Source organism: Colius striatus, chromosome 3 (assembly GCF_028858725.1).
Source record: "Colius striatus isolate bColStr4 chromosome 3, bColStr4.1.hap1, whole genome shotgun sequence".
Lineage (NCBI taxonomy): Eukaryota > Metazoa > Chordata > Aves > Coliiformes > Coliidae > Colius > Colius striatus.
The window spans coordinates 86811909-86826403 of NC_084761.1; the positions used below are offsets into that span (position 1 = coordinate 86811909).

General features: G+C 36.4%; 1 protein-coding gene across 15 annotated transcripts in view; it reads right to left on the reverse strand.

Moving 5' to 3' along the window:
* The window catches only part of LOC104555463 (janus kinase and microtubule-interacting protein 2), a 211451-nt gene that overhangs the window by 136206 nt on the left and 60750 nt on the right, over window positions 1–14495 (reverse strand). For 14 of the 15 annotated variants that reach the window (XM_061992934.1, XM_061992935.1, XM_061992932.1 and 11 more), the window contains 2 exons: window positions 14065–14341; window positions 3103–3597 (listed from right to left, as the gene is read on the reverse strand). In XM_061992934.1, the coding sequence (XP_061848918.1) occupies window positions 3103–3597; window positions 14065–14193 (624 nt within the window). In that variant the 5' untranslated portion in view covers window positions 14194–14341. Of the gene's footprint in view, window positions 1–3102; window positions 3598–8894; window positions 8974–14064; window positions 14342–14495 lie in introns of those variants that run through there. The other variant, XM_061992942.1, reaches the window with a different exon arrangement.

Here is a 14495-nt window from a genome sequence, read left to right on the forward strand (position 1 = left end):
AGCATAGTTTCCGTGCTACATTGACAGAATAATACAACTGTTCAGACCCAACTACTCAGAAAATATTGGCTGAAAAAAATTGGTAATGGCTGGTCTTGCTTTCTTATTCTCCAAGCCGTCTCCTTCCTTTTAAGACATCTGCTTGATTTGTCTCCCCAGTTTGTTACTAGCTATTTTTACTTCCAGTCTCTTAGCTGCCAGCACACTGTGTCGATGTATATATACAAGAATATATTTTCCTTTAGGAGGGGAAAAAAGAAATCCACGTCAACATAATGAAAACATTTATATCACACTTATATTACATCAGTTACAGGAATTGACAAATTCTAATATAATTTCATCCTGCACTGAGAAAAATGCATTGTATTTTTTTGCCAAAGAGCTTATTACGGTCTAGGATCTTCCCCACTCAATTTCATTTGTACTGAGGCTTAATGGATATTTTTCATGGCTCAATTCAAAACTGTGGAGACAAACTCAGTATTGATTGATCACATTTCTAAACTACTCACATGTTTACAATACAAGCATGGATGTTTATGTACTCAATGTAATTGTATCCATATATTCATAGACAATGGACTCTGCTTTTTTCCTTTCTCATTACTTTTTTGATGATAAGCCAAAAAAAGAGCCAAATTTTACTCAAATTTGTTATTGATATTATAATCAACAGTCAAAATATGGATTTGTTGTCAGGTTTTTTTTATTTGCAATATTTCTGTGAAATACATTTGCAAAACTAATCCATGATCTAAAATGCCAAATAAATCATCTTGTCTGACAAGACAATCAGATATTGCATTCTGAATTACTCTATCTGAATTTGAATTACAGTATGGCCAGCCCATTTAGGCCACTAATAGCAAAGATGCTGATTTCTTAATAGTGCCATAAAACACAACACACATATCAAAAAAGCACATTTCTTGTATGTCAGTTACAGAACTGTGCTAATATTAGCAATACTGGCTGCCATATCCTTGGCATTTCATCCCACAGGGTAGAAACTAAACAAACCGAGTACCCCAAACCTGCAGCAGATGGGTTAATCTGGAATTGAAGGCAAGCAACCCTTGCACTAATTAAAATAGAAGGAGGAGAGGAGAGGGAAATATCCCGATGATTTGATTCTGAGAGCAATCCTACTTGCTCTCCCAGAGGAAGAGGGTAGCATCTAAGAACCCTGAAGTATTTTTTACCTTGCCCTAGATTTAAAGAGCATCTTGTACAGTAACAACTGCCTCAATTGCCATGAATTCCTAGGACACTTCTCTTTCATAAACACAAACCTTAGAATTTAATGAAAAAACTGAAATTCGTTATGTGAAAGGAGCTGAGGCACTACAAAGCAACATCGGGCTCCTAATATTTTCCCCCTGTACTTCTATGGCAGGGGGGAAGATACAACCATTTCCAGGGGTGGGAATAGGAAACAAGAGTTATCTACATACTCTCCCAATGCAATCAAGTTTTAGATGTAGTGAGTAATGGAAACCCAGTGAGGTTCCAACAAAATTCTAAATTTGACAGGATTTCTCTGTGCTGGGCAGAAAACCCTAAGCACCCTCCTTCATTGCTTCCACACTGCAGCAGGCTGAAAAGCTTCTACTCTTGAAAGAAGAATTAAGTGGTTTTTTTTTACAACGCTACTCAAAGACACAACATAGGTGTGTTTAGTGGGGCAATTTGGGATGACAGATTTTGGGGTGCACCACTATGTGCCTGACCTCACCATCCATTGGTGAGGTAACCTTCTCTGAGAAGGTTAAATTTATTTAGCAATTGTTCTCTAGAAGAAAACAAGCCACAATATAGCAATCTGTTCTCATCTTTAACACTTTTAAAAATTACCTGTACTTGATAGTCATGATTATTTAAAATTCTACATTTATAGTATGGAACAAAAAATGCAATAAACTTCAATCTTTGCAGTGGTCTTTAATTAATCCAGGAAATTATACCCCTGAGAATTGATCAACGTCCAATTTCAAGCATAAATATTAACTGCACTAAAAGACTTCATTGTCTCAGACAGAAAATTACCACCATTAAAGAGATATTACACATCTGAAGCTTGTCCTCACCATCATTTTTCCTAAGGAAATACCAGAAATAGGAGGACATACCTGCATAAACACAAGCTAATCAAATATTTTTCTTAAGAAAAATGATGTTTCTTTATATTTACAGTCTATACTTCTTGATACATGATAAATATTATGCTTATTATCATTTTACATTTTATTTGCATAGCTATTGTACTGCTAGTTTAGGCAGATTAATGACCAGATATATAAATATACATGGAAAATACCATAGTATCAAAAAGAAGCATTTGATGATATGATCTGTAAACATCCTACTGTGTAGACCTCTTAGATTCTTTACATTTTACAAAGCTGAATACTTTGAAATATTTGGAGCACCCACTATTGTGAAACATCACTGATTTTTTTATTTTATACAAACAGCATTGTCTGCCATCTGTGTAGAACTCCCAGGATTTATGAAGCATGACAAAAGCCTAGGCCCTAACTTTTCTCCTGCAATAGAAAAAACATGGAAATTTTCCAGAATAAAACCAGGCAACAATGCTTAAAATCGAATGACCTAGATAATGATGCAGAAGAAACAAATCCATTTTCTTGTTTTAGCACAGTTGTTTCCTCCAATATAACTACAAAAGCTCTCTGAAAAGTTAATTTTGCCATCTCACAAAGGTGTTCTTGCATTGCCAAATGCGCGATGCCTGACTCTTTTGGTTAATGGAACTTTGTAAGGAACTACAGTTGAGCAAATGGCAATGGGAAACTCTATTTCTCTGATCTGTTCAGAAAATTCATAGTGGAAAGTCTTGGTTCACTCATGTTTCATTTGGCAGAACATAAAGCTTTGGACTGGGTTGCGCTAGACATGGAGCCAAGGTTCATCGTTGCTATAAGGAGGAGATAGTAGTGGAAATAGTTGCCTATTGTAGCAACCGGCACTGGTGAAAGATGTCACTGCAAAAGAGTGGTTTGATTTTATGGACACATACAGCAATATATTATTACCTTCTCTAAAGAGAAACAAGCACGCATCACTTATTGAACTTACCAGCCGGCGGATCTCTCTCTCACATTCACGCTTTATTCTATTAATCTCATCCTGATGGGACTGATAAGCTGTGCGCAGGTCAGCCGCCTTCATTTTATCCGCCTGCATAATGTTGTTCAAAGCTTCTTCAAGCTGCTTTTTGCCAGATTTCAGCTCCAAGATCTCCTGTTGCAACTTCATCCGTTCACTGTCGAAAGCCTTGCGAGCCTCCTCCTTGGCGTCGCTCAGCAGTGCTGTCTTCACTTTGTCAGCTGCCCCGTCCCGCAGGACATTGACTGTTGACTGCAAACGCTGAATTTCACCATCTTTGATTTTCACCATTCTTGCTACCTCCTGCTCATGCTGCCGGATCAGTAGCTCTCTGACACTCTGAAGTTCCTTCATTTTCTCCTCATGGAGCTTGGCTTTTAGTTCAGAAACATAGGCAGTGTGCTTGTGCTGCTCCTGCTCCCTTTCTTGCTTAACCTCTTGGATTTTCTCTCTCAGTTTACCCACCTGGAATATCAATATAAAATATTCATTAACAAGTGCTACCACACTTTTAAAAGTCATGAAGGAAGCTTTTTCTAAAACACTGGTAAAAAGGCATTCTGAATACTCAAAAACAAAGACTGCATATCTGACACTTCTCTCTTCAGTGAACAACTAGGAACGAAGGCTGGAAAAAGGCCATGTGTGCATACACAAATCTACTATGGGGATGTGCAATCGGTTTCTCACAGTTTTAGGGAATAAAGTAAAACTGAACAGTATCCAAGCTAGCTCTTTTTTTATTTTCTTTCACCAGCCACCCCAGAATACTCTATAACTCGTCTGCTGCACTCTATAAGCAGATAGAAAATGAATCAGAGAGATTTTCTGTTTATGCTGGGAACACCTTGACTTATTAACTTCTTAGATATTTTAATGGGAAAGTCCTTATTAGATGAGCCAAAACAACTGGCCTTCTGAAAAATCATATGTACTCAAGAGGCCCCAATCTCAGGTGCTTCAGAAAATATAGGCCAGTGACTGTAAGAGTTGGAGAAGACATAGAGGAAAGATCTTGTAGGCTATTATAGTAATACCCACTGTGATGAATCCTCATTATAAAACAATACTCAGCAGGCTGCATGGAAAGCAACACTTGGAAAAAGTGGGGTTAGATATTAACTTAAAGGAAAGAAAAAAAGAAAAAAGAAAAAAGAAATAAAAAATAAAAGAAGAAAGGTTTCTTTACGTATTACAACATACCAGAAAGACTACACTATATTTCATGCATAGTCATGTGCAAATAACATCTTTCTACTATCCCTATCTCAATGACTGTCTCTATATGTCCTCTATAAATGCATTTCTCATCCAAAGTCAAGTCAGAGGCAGAGATTTGAAAGACTTATGTTTAACCTTGAGTGGCAATCCAAACATGCATACCAAATGGTAAAAGGAGGCTACCAAGCAGCAGGATAACAGTCACTGTCACAATATTCCTAAACTGCATGCATTTGTGCTATAGAAAGCTGGGATCTGTAGTTATACAATGCATTCAATTAATATGAAACTAAGCCAGAGTTGTAACTTGTGCAGAAAAAATAGAAATCTCTATTAATAGTCAGGCTATCATTTACTATGAAGTAAATAAAGCAATAGTTTTCTGCAAGATTCTGTGTTCCACAGTTAAAAGAAAAGTAAAGGGTTAATTAAAAGAAATAATACTAGTTCTGGGAACTTCATTATTTTGGTAGGAGAGTACAATAATTACAGCCATGGAAAAGGTAACAGCTCTGAATCAGACACCATCGGAAGCACTCTTTATTGCACAGGTATTGTTACTCTATTCCAGGATAATTCAGATAACATATCTTTACGTCAAAAAATAGATTTATTTATTTACTTATTTTTCTCCCCAAACAGTATGTCTGGCTATTGAAAATTACCTGCAGGAGACAGCACTTATTTTCAATGCTCTCATTAGGGCATCCAGTTCCACAGGAAACTGTAAGACACTCCCATCTCTGCCCGTAGCAGAGGGGTTGGACTATGTGGTCTTTGAAGATCCCTTACAACCCAAACCATTTTATGATGCCAGAACAAAGCTAAGCCACTTACATATTCACCATCAGGAATGGATGTTTATAGATAAATTTGCAAATGAACAAATGCTTATTATTTACATAAATCTACTAGTTATTTCCATACTGATAAGCAAAGAAAATTTAAATGAAACAGAACAATGAAACATAGTAACAATGACACAGGAAAACAAACTGCATAATGGCATATATAAATAAGGTTAAGATGCTAGGACTACAGTAATTTAAAATCAGTCACATTGTACATAAAGCATGCAAATGAAAGGCAGTTTTCAATACAACATATTAATGAATGTGACTTCCTAAAAGCATTTCTAATACACAAGAAACATATTCTGACATTTTGGAGGAATACTGAGTTATACAAAATGGCATACTTGTTCAATTTTTTTCATCTTTCACTGAATTGAAGGAAGGCAACATCCATATGCATTGTTTCTGTCTGTGAGAACACACATTGAACCACTCAGGGTAACTATTACTGTATATCACTAGTCATTTTACTTAAAAGCTTCAGCAAGAGCAACGCAAATGAGAAAAACAATCCTTCTAAAACCCCTGGATTCTTACACTGCATCTTAAATGTCTATTACTCCTCGTGACCCTGTTAAAAATAAAAGGTCTTTAAAAAGTCTTTCCCTGTTATTGTCTCCTTTCAGAAAAGACAGAAAGTTAGATCTGTTTGTTAGGTCTTCCCTGCAAGTCATTAGCTCTCTTTCCTGCATTCCCTCCATCCTTCCCTCCTGCACGCTATGCAGATCTGTACATGTCTGGCTTCCAAAGCAATTGACTGAGTGAAAATAGTAGTGTGGCATTTTCCCATATGTCTAAGTCTCTATTTCAAAAGGACCTTAAACTTTAAAGAAATTTGTGTGTTTTCATTTCCAGAACTTCTTTCTTTCCCAATGAAGAAAGTGGTTCTGTTTATAGGCAGAATATGAAGCATAATCAAGAAATGAAGCCAACATGGAAACAAAAAGTCAGGTGTGGTATCAGAGCACCAATAAAGCATATAATTTCCGTCTTTCTAAAATTACAAATTCACAGAATCAAATCTTTAATAATTGGTGCCCATTGACACATATTGTTTCCAAAGCAGAAGCTAGCTTCTTGGAAAAATCATGCCAAATATCATTGCTTCTTCCCCTTATTACATCAAAACACTGCCTGAAAGAAGGATTTTCTTTAAAGCAATACAATTATATTATCACAGCATATTTTCATCTGGTGTTGTTTCCTTACACAAGATACTCCAATCACTTGAGGCAGAAACATAATAGAACATTTTTATAAACTGGAGTAAATTCTAAATTCGGTAATCATTCATGCCCTAAAAGGTAACAACCTATTAACCCATAAATGTTTCCAAGTGCTTCTGAACCACTGCCCCAATAAAAACAGCATGATAAGAACCTAATAAAGACTACCTCATTTTTTCCTCCTCAGTGTAAATGCAGATATTTTTTATTTGCGGCACAATGATCAATCACTTGGAGAGTGGGGGGAATGCTCTCCACACAGCTTTTTGACAAGAACTCAGGTTATGGTAGGCAATTTATTGCCAATTGTGAAAAAAGCACATTACTAGGGGTGTGGCCAACAAGAAAAGAGGCTACTTATTTTTAAAAACAAATGCAATACCAGTTTTCCCCAAAAAATAACAAAGAAGTCTCTGTGCTTTGCTTTGTCTAAAAAATATGTAAACTCTACTCCTATGTAAGCATTCTTATAGTGTAATCTAGCATCAAGCCAACAGTATCATTAGTATTAAAATTTCAGCATGTATTGATTGGATCATGCCATTAAAAATATTTACTTAGTCAAGACTGTTGTAGACATAAGCAACCTAAGATATCTCTATGAAATAGGCAGCCTCTAACACTAGTCCCATTTTTAGCAATGTAATAGGCAAATATTGAAGGAGAGGTGGAACAAATTTGTTAATAGCAACCCAAGATACAAGGTACTTGTATGATTTGCAGAGTTCAGTCTACATTTTAGCTTCTCCAACAACTAAGAACTAACTTTTGAAAGTTTTTAGTTGCTTTGTCTCTCCTAAGCAACAAGTTTCCTTTCCTGACAAAAATATTTATTTGCATGTCTTTCTTCAATCCCTCTGGCCCGTTCCTCACAGATTCCAAGAAATTAATTGGACAACATTTAACATTTACAGAACACCTTGTGCAATGTAGTTCCATGTTGAAAAGCTCAGTTACACAGTACAATGAAAACCACATGCTGGGAAGAAAACCTTCTATCCTTCCATGTTTTTGGAAACTCTACTATTTAAATTACATACTAAAGGAATTTACTTTTTAAATATTTGCAAACTTCAAGGGAAAGGAAAAAAAGGTATGTGTTTACCAGTCTTCCATTTAAAAATGTTACTGCACCTACACTAGCTTTTCAAAAATTAATTTAATTGTACTTAGAGAACATGTACTTGTGGTTAGAGGGATGGTGTTATGAACTAGCTGGGTGAAAAACTGGTTAGATGGTCAAGTCCAAAGAGTTGTGATTAATGGAGCTAAATCAAATTGGTGGCAGGTAATGAGTGATGTCACCCAGGGCTCAGTACTGGGACCACACCTGTTTAACATCTTTAGTAATGATCTGGATGAGGGAATCAAGTGAGGAGGAAGTTCTTTACTGAAAGGGTTGTCAGGCATTGGAACGGGCTGCCCAGGGATTTGGTGGAGTCACCATTCCTGGAAGTATTTCAGAGACTGGTGGATGTTGCACTTAGGGAAATGATCTAGTGATTGATAGGGCTGGGACAAAGGATAGACTCAATGATCCTGGAGGTCTCTTCCAGACATAACAATTCTATGATTCGGTGATCCTCTTAGTCTTTCCTTGAACATCAGGTTCTCCAAGTCATTTACCATTTTCTTAGCCCTGGATTTCATCCAGTATCTCCATATCTCTCTAGCAAGGGGGATCTCAGCACTCCAGATATGGCCTCACTAGTGCTGAGCATTAGGGAAGGATCACATCTCTCAAACTGCTAGCAACATGCTTCCTTGCAGCCCAGGATACCGTCAGCCTTCCTTGCTGCAAAAGCATGTTGTTGACTCGTGTTCAAATACATTTTTTCATCACCAAAAACCCATGCTGAGCAAATTCATACACTTTAACTCCACAGGGATTGTCCCATCACCAGAATGGTTCCCAAATACTTTTTTTACACTCAAAATCAGGGTCACATAGTCTAATCCAAGCTGATATTGGAAAAAGGAAGATCATATTCAGCAGCACTTTTCTATTATTCTCTTAAAAATCTGAATTTACCAGTTGATTTTTTTTTTAATCTCACTGTAAGTAAAAGGATAAGAAATTTTAAAAAAGCTGGCAAAAAATAATGCTGCACAACTAATTATGACATCACTCAATTGCAGCAACATCTACAGTTATATCATGGAAAAATTTCTTCCCTGCAACACAGTAGAGCAATCCAAATGGCTTACTTTTGAAAGTGTGTAGAAAGGAATAATTTTTTAATACAGATCTCATTTCCAGTGATGTGACAAGAGATGTAATAACAAAATCTGTAAAAGTAAAAAAATCCTTCTTTTCTTCTCTTTTTGGTATGTCTCTGAACAAACAAATCCAACAGTAACCAATGCAGCTTAAGCCTGCTCCAACCATAATCATTTGAAGAATTTCAACAAAATTTAATAGGAATACATTTTTCTGGCCCTGATGAGCATTCCTGAGTACCTTCTGCAAAGTGATCTGAAACATCACTTCTCCAGGGTAGCGCAAGGTTTCATTGCTCCATTTTCGGAGACATTTTAATCTAAATTAGACAGGGAAAGATGGTATTACCAGGTTGCAACCAAACATATCAAATCAACTTTCTTTATCCTTTTGAAATCCCAATTTGGCAGGTAAATTTTTTACAATTCTTGCTTTTCTTCTTTTCTCCACAGCTGGCTAGGAAAGGGAAGTATAGTTGCCTTCCTAGCAATCTTCCTTCACTAAACACTGGGGTCACAGTGTTTACCTGAGTATCTAATGACTAATGAACTGTTGCCAGGTCACTGGGAAAGCTCTTCATAAACAGGTATTTTGCATCTGAATCAATCACATCAAAACTATGTCCAGTGAAATGAAACCATGTCCATCAAAACCGTTCAGTGAAGCGGCTTTGTTTGTCTGATCTTATCCTGATTCTAAGCTAAAAATGGCTGATATTGAAATTGGAAAGGAATGAGTTTTGCAGTCTCCAGTCATAGCAGTAATCCACTGGGGGGACAGGGGGACAGACAGACAAGGAGAGACAGGGGGACACAGGTCTAAGAAATCAATCCAGAAGGTCTGTAGATTTCCTTGGATCAATTTTACTATGCCTACGTTGGTATGGTGTCTAAGGCTAAGTAGGAGAAGCAAATCCCAAAGCTGAGTCCCTGAAATGTACTTCATACAATGTTACAGCAAATGGAGAAACAGCAGCAGTAATCAATGTCACCTCAAATATAAACTCATACTTTTGCCTCAATATAAGAGACTACTCAGTCTTAGGGCACAGGAGGTCTTGTAACTGCTGGACATCTGAAGTGTTGGAAGTGACTTGGAAGTGACATGGCACAGTTATATGCCTAGTAACAACAGAAAATTACTGTGCACCAGGCCAGTGTCAGAACAGAAAGATGAACATACTCAACGCAAAATTTTTATACCGATTTTAACTGATTCCATGTGTCAAGGACAAATTCTCCATCAGCTGCATCACAAGACCTTTGTGCTAAAATGAACAAAATTTAAACCACTAGAGCGGAAAAACATGCTAAAAATCTGTACTTTTTAGGACATGATAACTGCTGCAGAGTATTAATGAAAGACATCCAGAGAACTTGCAGACCTAATTCCATCTTTCTATTGGTGATGGTAAGAGGTCACATCAGTTGACAGCCTAGGAAATCTCCTGGCTTCTTTCTCAATTAAAAGTATCATACTGAATGTAGTTTTTATCACTTCCAGTTATACGAGATTCTGATCTGGTTTTCCTTGTTCTGCTTTCAAGCAAAGAGTTCTCCAAGAGCTTCCTTTTAATCCCAGTCAGGAGGAACTATTTATTTTTCTAATACTTCACCCATTTCCCTGTTCCAAGTCAGTTGCTGTATTTTAATTACAATACCCTAGTGCCTCCTTGCTTTTCATCACAGCCCTTATAATTCTGTAAGTTAACTGACTCCTTTCTTATTTGATACATAGCAGATGGGAATAGCATTCATTTATAAATAAATCCAGTATGTCTGGATTCTCAAACCAACAGCTGTATTAAGAGTTCTTACACACATACTGGCCATAACTTTTTTCCATATGACATTTTTAATCCCTGGTAAATGAAGCTGTTTTGACAGTATGACATGATCTCTCTCTTTTATTTTTTTTTTAATTTCACACATTGAAAATAGTTTTTTTCCCAATTTACAGGGAATCGCTGTTATACACACATTAATGTTTACAAATATCTAAATGGTGGGTGTCAGGACGTTGGCACATCCCTTTTTTCTACTGTATCTAGCAACAGGACAAGGGGTAATGGGATGAAGCTGGAACACAAAAAGTTCCACTTATATTTAAGAAAAACTATTTCACTATTCAGGTGAGGGAGCCCTGGGACAGGCTGCCCAGGGAGGATGTGGAGTCTCCTTCTTTAGAAGTCCTTCAAGACTCGCCTGGACATGTTCCTATGTGATCTGATCTAGATGGACCTGCTTCTGAAGGGGGGTTGGACTAGATGATCTCTAAAAGTCCCTTCCAATCCCTACCATCTATGATTCTATGATTCTACAATCTGATATCAAAGCTCAAAAACCTCAAGATAATCTGCGAAAAGCATGAAAACTTACAAAAATACAGTTGATATAGGGGTAACTGAGTTGGATCATCTCATTTATCCTAACTCCTGCACATGTTTCATCTCAACTCTATTAATGTACAGACACAAGTAGAATATGGAGATTTAGATGCAATAGTTAAACTCAGTGAAGATGAAGCAATGGTGACAGCAAATGCTAATATACCTTACTCTCAAGGAGAAAATACTACCTTAAGTATTGGAAGAATATCTTCTAATTTTTTTCTAACCATCTCAGTAGGAACAGGTATGTTTTGACACTTATTCCTAAATATTCATGGGTCTCAGCGTTGGCATTTATAAAACCACTGAGCTGATTCATGTTTTCTTGACTGACTGTCAAAACCATGCTCATTCACCACAGCTCCTTGTGCTTACTGTACTGGACTTAAAGGTTCAGTTAAAATGAGATCTACTTCCATTTATAGAATCTTACTAACTTGCTAAGAGTGCACTCGATCCCCTCAGCCAGGTCATTAGTAAAGATATAAAACAGGAGTGGTCCCAGTACTGAGCCCTGGGGGACACTACTCGTGACTGGCTGCCATCTGGATTTAACTCCACTGACACTGATTCATGTTAAAATACAAATATCTGTGCATCAGTGAACTTTTCTTGTTACTTGATACCCAAATCTTGGATGTCTTCCCACCAAACATTTGCAGTAGCAGTTTGAGAGCATTATGTGAGTTCATGCTCTATCCACTCATTTCCTTCTGCAGGGACTCCATAGATGGCAGCAAGCTACAATTCCAGAAGGACACACCATATATTCATGGGCTGCCTAAATCTATCAAGTAAGTGTTCCCAAAACAATAGCCAGTACAAGGGAACCACATCAAGGCCACAATTTTTGTTTCATCCCTTAGGCAACATAAATGAATTCAGCCACTCTTAAGCCAGAGGCCCAAAATACCACCAGCAAGATCCACAGTGATGCACATTTAAAGAACTGCAATTACAGCAATTTTAGATCAGGTATTGCAAAAACATGGAAAGGAATTTGCCAGGAGAAATTTCTGTAAAAGGCTCAACAACAAATGAAACAAAATGAACTGGGAAAACATACACAAAGTTACTATGGACTGCACTTTTCATTTCCTTTTTTATATTCATCTACACATTACATATGTGAGCTCACTCATATCTCTGCACACAATACACGTGTCCCCTATAACAAACTCAGTACTCCAGAAAAATACAACATTCTCAAACTCTAGGAAGATGAACAGGTAATCAAACTGAAGCACCTCTTACCAGATTGGACATAGATAAGTAAGCAGACTAGTTACTATAGCTACAGCTGTCATTGTCTTGTTGCTAAACCTTATTCTTAGTTGAACCAGAGGTAAACTTGACACTATTACAGGTAAAGCATCAAACTTGGAAGCATATCAGGGCTAAACTCCTCTTAGGGTTCATGTAATCTTTCTGTAGATTGTCTTGGCATCTAAGTAAATTAAATACTTAAAATGAATTAATTGTATAAGATAACTTTATAATCACATGTTCTTTCTAATGAAATTAAAAGAGGATAATAAAATTAATATCAGTATTTCTCCACTAAAAGTGATACAAAACAAAATAGTAAATAAGAAAAAATCATCAAAAAAAAAAAAGTAATGTACCATCATCTCACAAAATCTCTTTCCAAACAGAAGTACCAAGATACTAAAAATGAGAGTGAAATAATACAGTTTAACAGTTGGTAAATTCCATTTTAGAGGGTATCAGCCACTAACAAATTTAATGGTGTGTTGTTCTAAGAAGCTAAGTAGTTTGTGCCACTCTTGTTTTATAATTGATTCTCACTATATCTGTCAAAAGTAGAGTTGTAAGAAAAAGCTAATAGCAAAAACCCCTGACTTTTCTGTTCACTCATATACTGCTGACTCATAAGAGATATGACTTTTTGCTTCAGTCTGCAAATAAGAAAAATTTCCAAGGCAACAACAGAAATTTTGTTGGCCATTGTATATTGAACCTATTGTATGAAACAAGAATTAAGGCTTTATTGGTTCTTTTTTCTCTGTAAGAAAGAACTTTTGAAGATTGCATTTGTAGGGTTTTCTTTGTTTGCTTTTTTAAATAAAATATGAAAAATAAGACCATCCAAAGCTCAGTATCACACAAGGCTGTTACAGAAAGTAGAACATACAGGAATATTATTATTCAGGTGTACCAAATTTTGCACTGATATAAAGAAACAAGACTAGAACAAAACTATGTTAAGTAAGCATGTTTCCACTGCATACTTGTTCCACTGCCAAGTCCTTGAGACTCTTACAACTACAGGATGACCAAACAAATACAGAAAAATCCATTTCCACATGGATTCATCTCCAAGATTGTCTTATGCAAAGTCAAATGCAATATTTGAGATTAAAAAAACTAACAGAATAGAAATAAGCTTATTAGCCTGTTCATATTTTACACTGCTACTAAGATATAGAAAAGTAAATTATAATCTTTATCAATGTATACTTCTTCATGAAAGGACAATTTTTCCATGGTGTTGTCCTGGTCACTTAAATAGCTTTTGAGCATGTGTAGATACTGATAGCAATGAGATGCATCAATGAACAGCTCTGAGCAATGGTGCTCAGAATCTCAGTAAATCAATTCAAGACTCCTTCAGAGATACTCTCCAGTTAATTTTCTTTCCTCATAGGCATTTTAAATAACATGCTTTGAATATGGTGCTGATGTCTGACTTTGAAGACACTTCTTTTTACAACATACTGTTTTCAGTTCTCAAATTAAATACAAAACTCATTTAATTGCCTTCAAGCCACAATAAGCTAGTGTGACTTCTATTCCTGTGACTCTAGACTTCAGGGACTGGATGACTGGAGACATTTACTTCCTTTCTCACATTATTTAAAACAGTCATCATCAATTTCAGTTCATTACTGCTGTTTTTCTTTAAGGCTAAGGTATTATAGTAGTGAATTAGTTTGAGATTCAAACTCTGCTGGTTTCTAATGGTGCTACTGTTAAGAAGAATCACCACCATACAAATACCTTGCTTTTTTCTTGCTGAAATTCTATCTGGATGTTGGTTAGTTTAGCTCGTAGCTCCTCATTAGCAGCTTGTAGGGCTTCAATCTCCATGTCGGACTTCTCTCCCTTGGGACGACTTTTCTTTGACATAATGATTTTTTAAGTTTAAAATAACTTTTTTTTGCTCTACACTGAGCTATCCACTCGTCCCTTCTACTTTTAGCATTTAAGAGTCATGGAGCATTCAACAAAATCTTTCACATAAATTTCTGCCATTGTGGGAGCAGTCTCTCATTTCCTGGAAAAAAAAGGAAAGAGTAGAAAGAGAATTAGGCTACAGGATTGAGCAAAATCAAACATTAGACTTTATATCCAGTTTTAAAGCACACTGAACTTACTCATAGTAAATATTCTATTGGACAGTGTACTAGAATTGGAAAGAAATATATCAG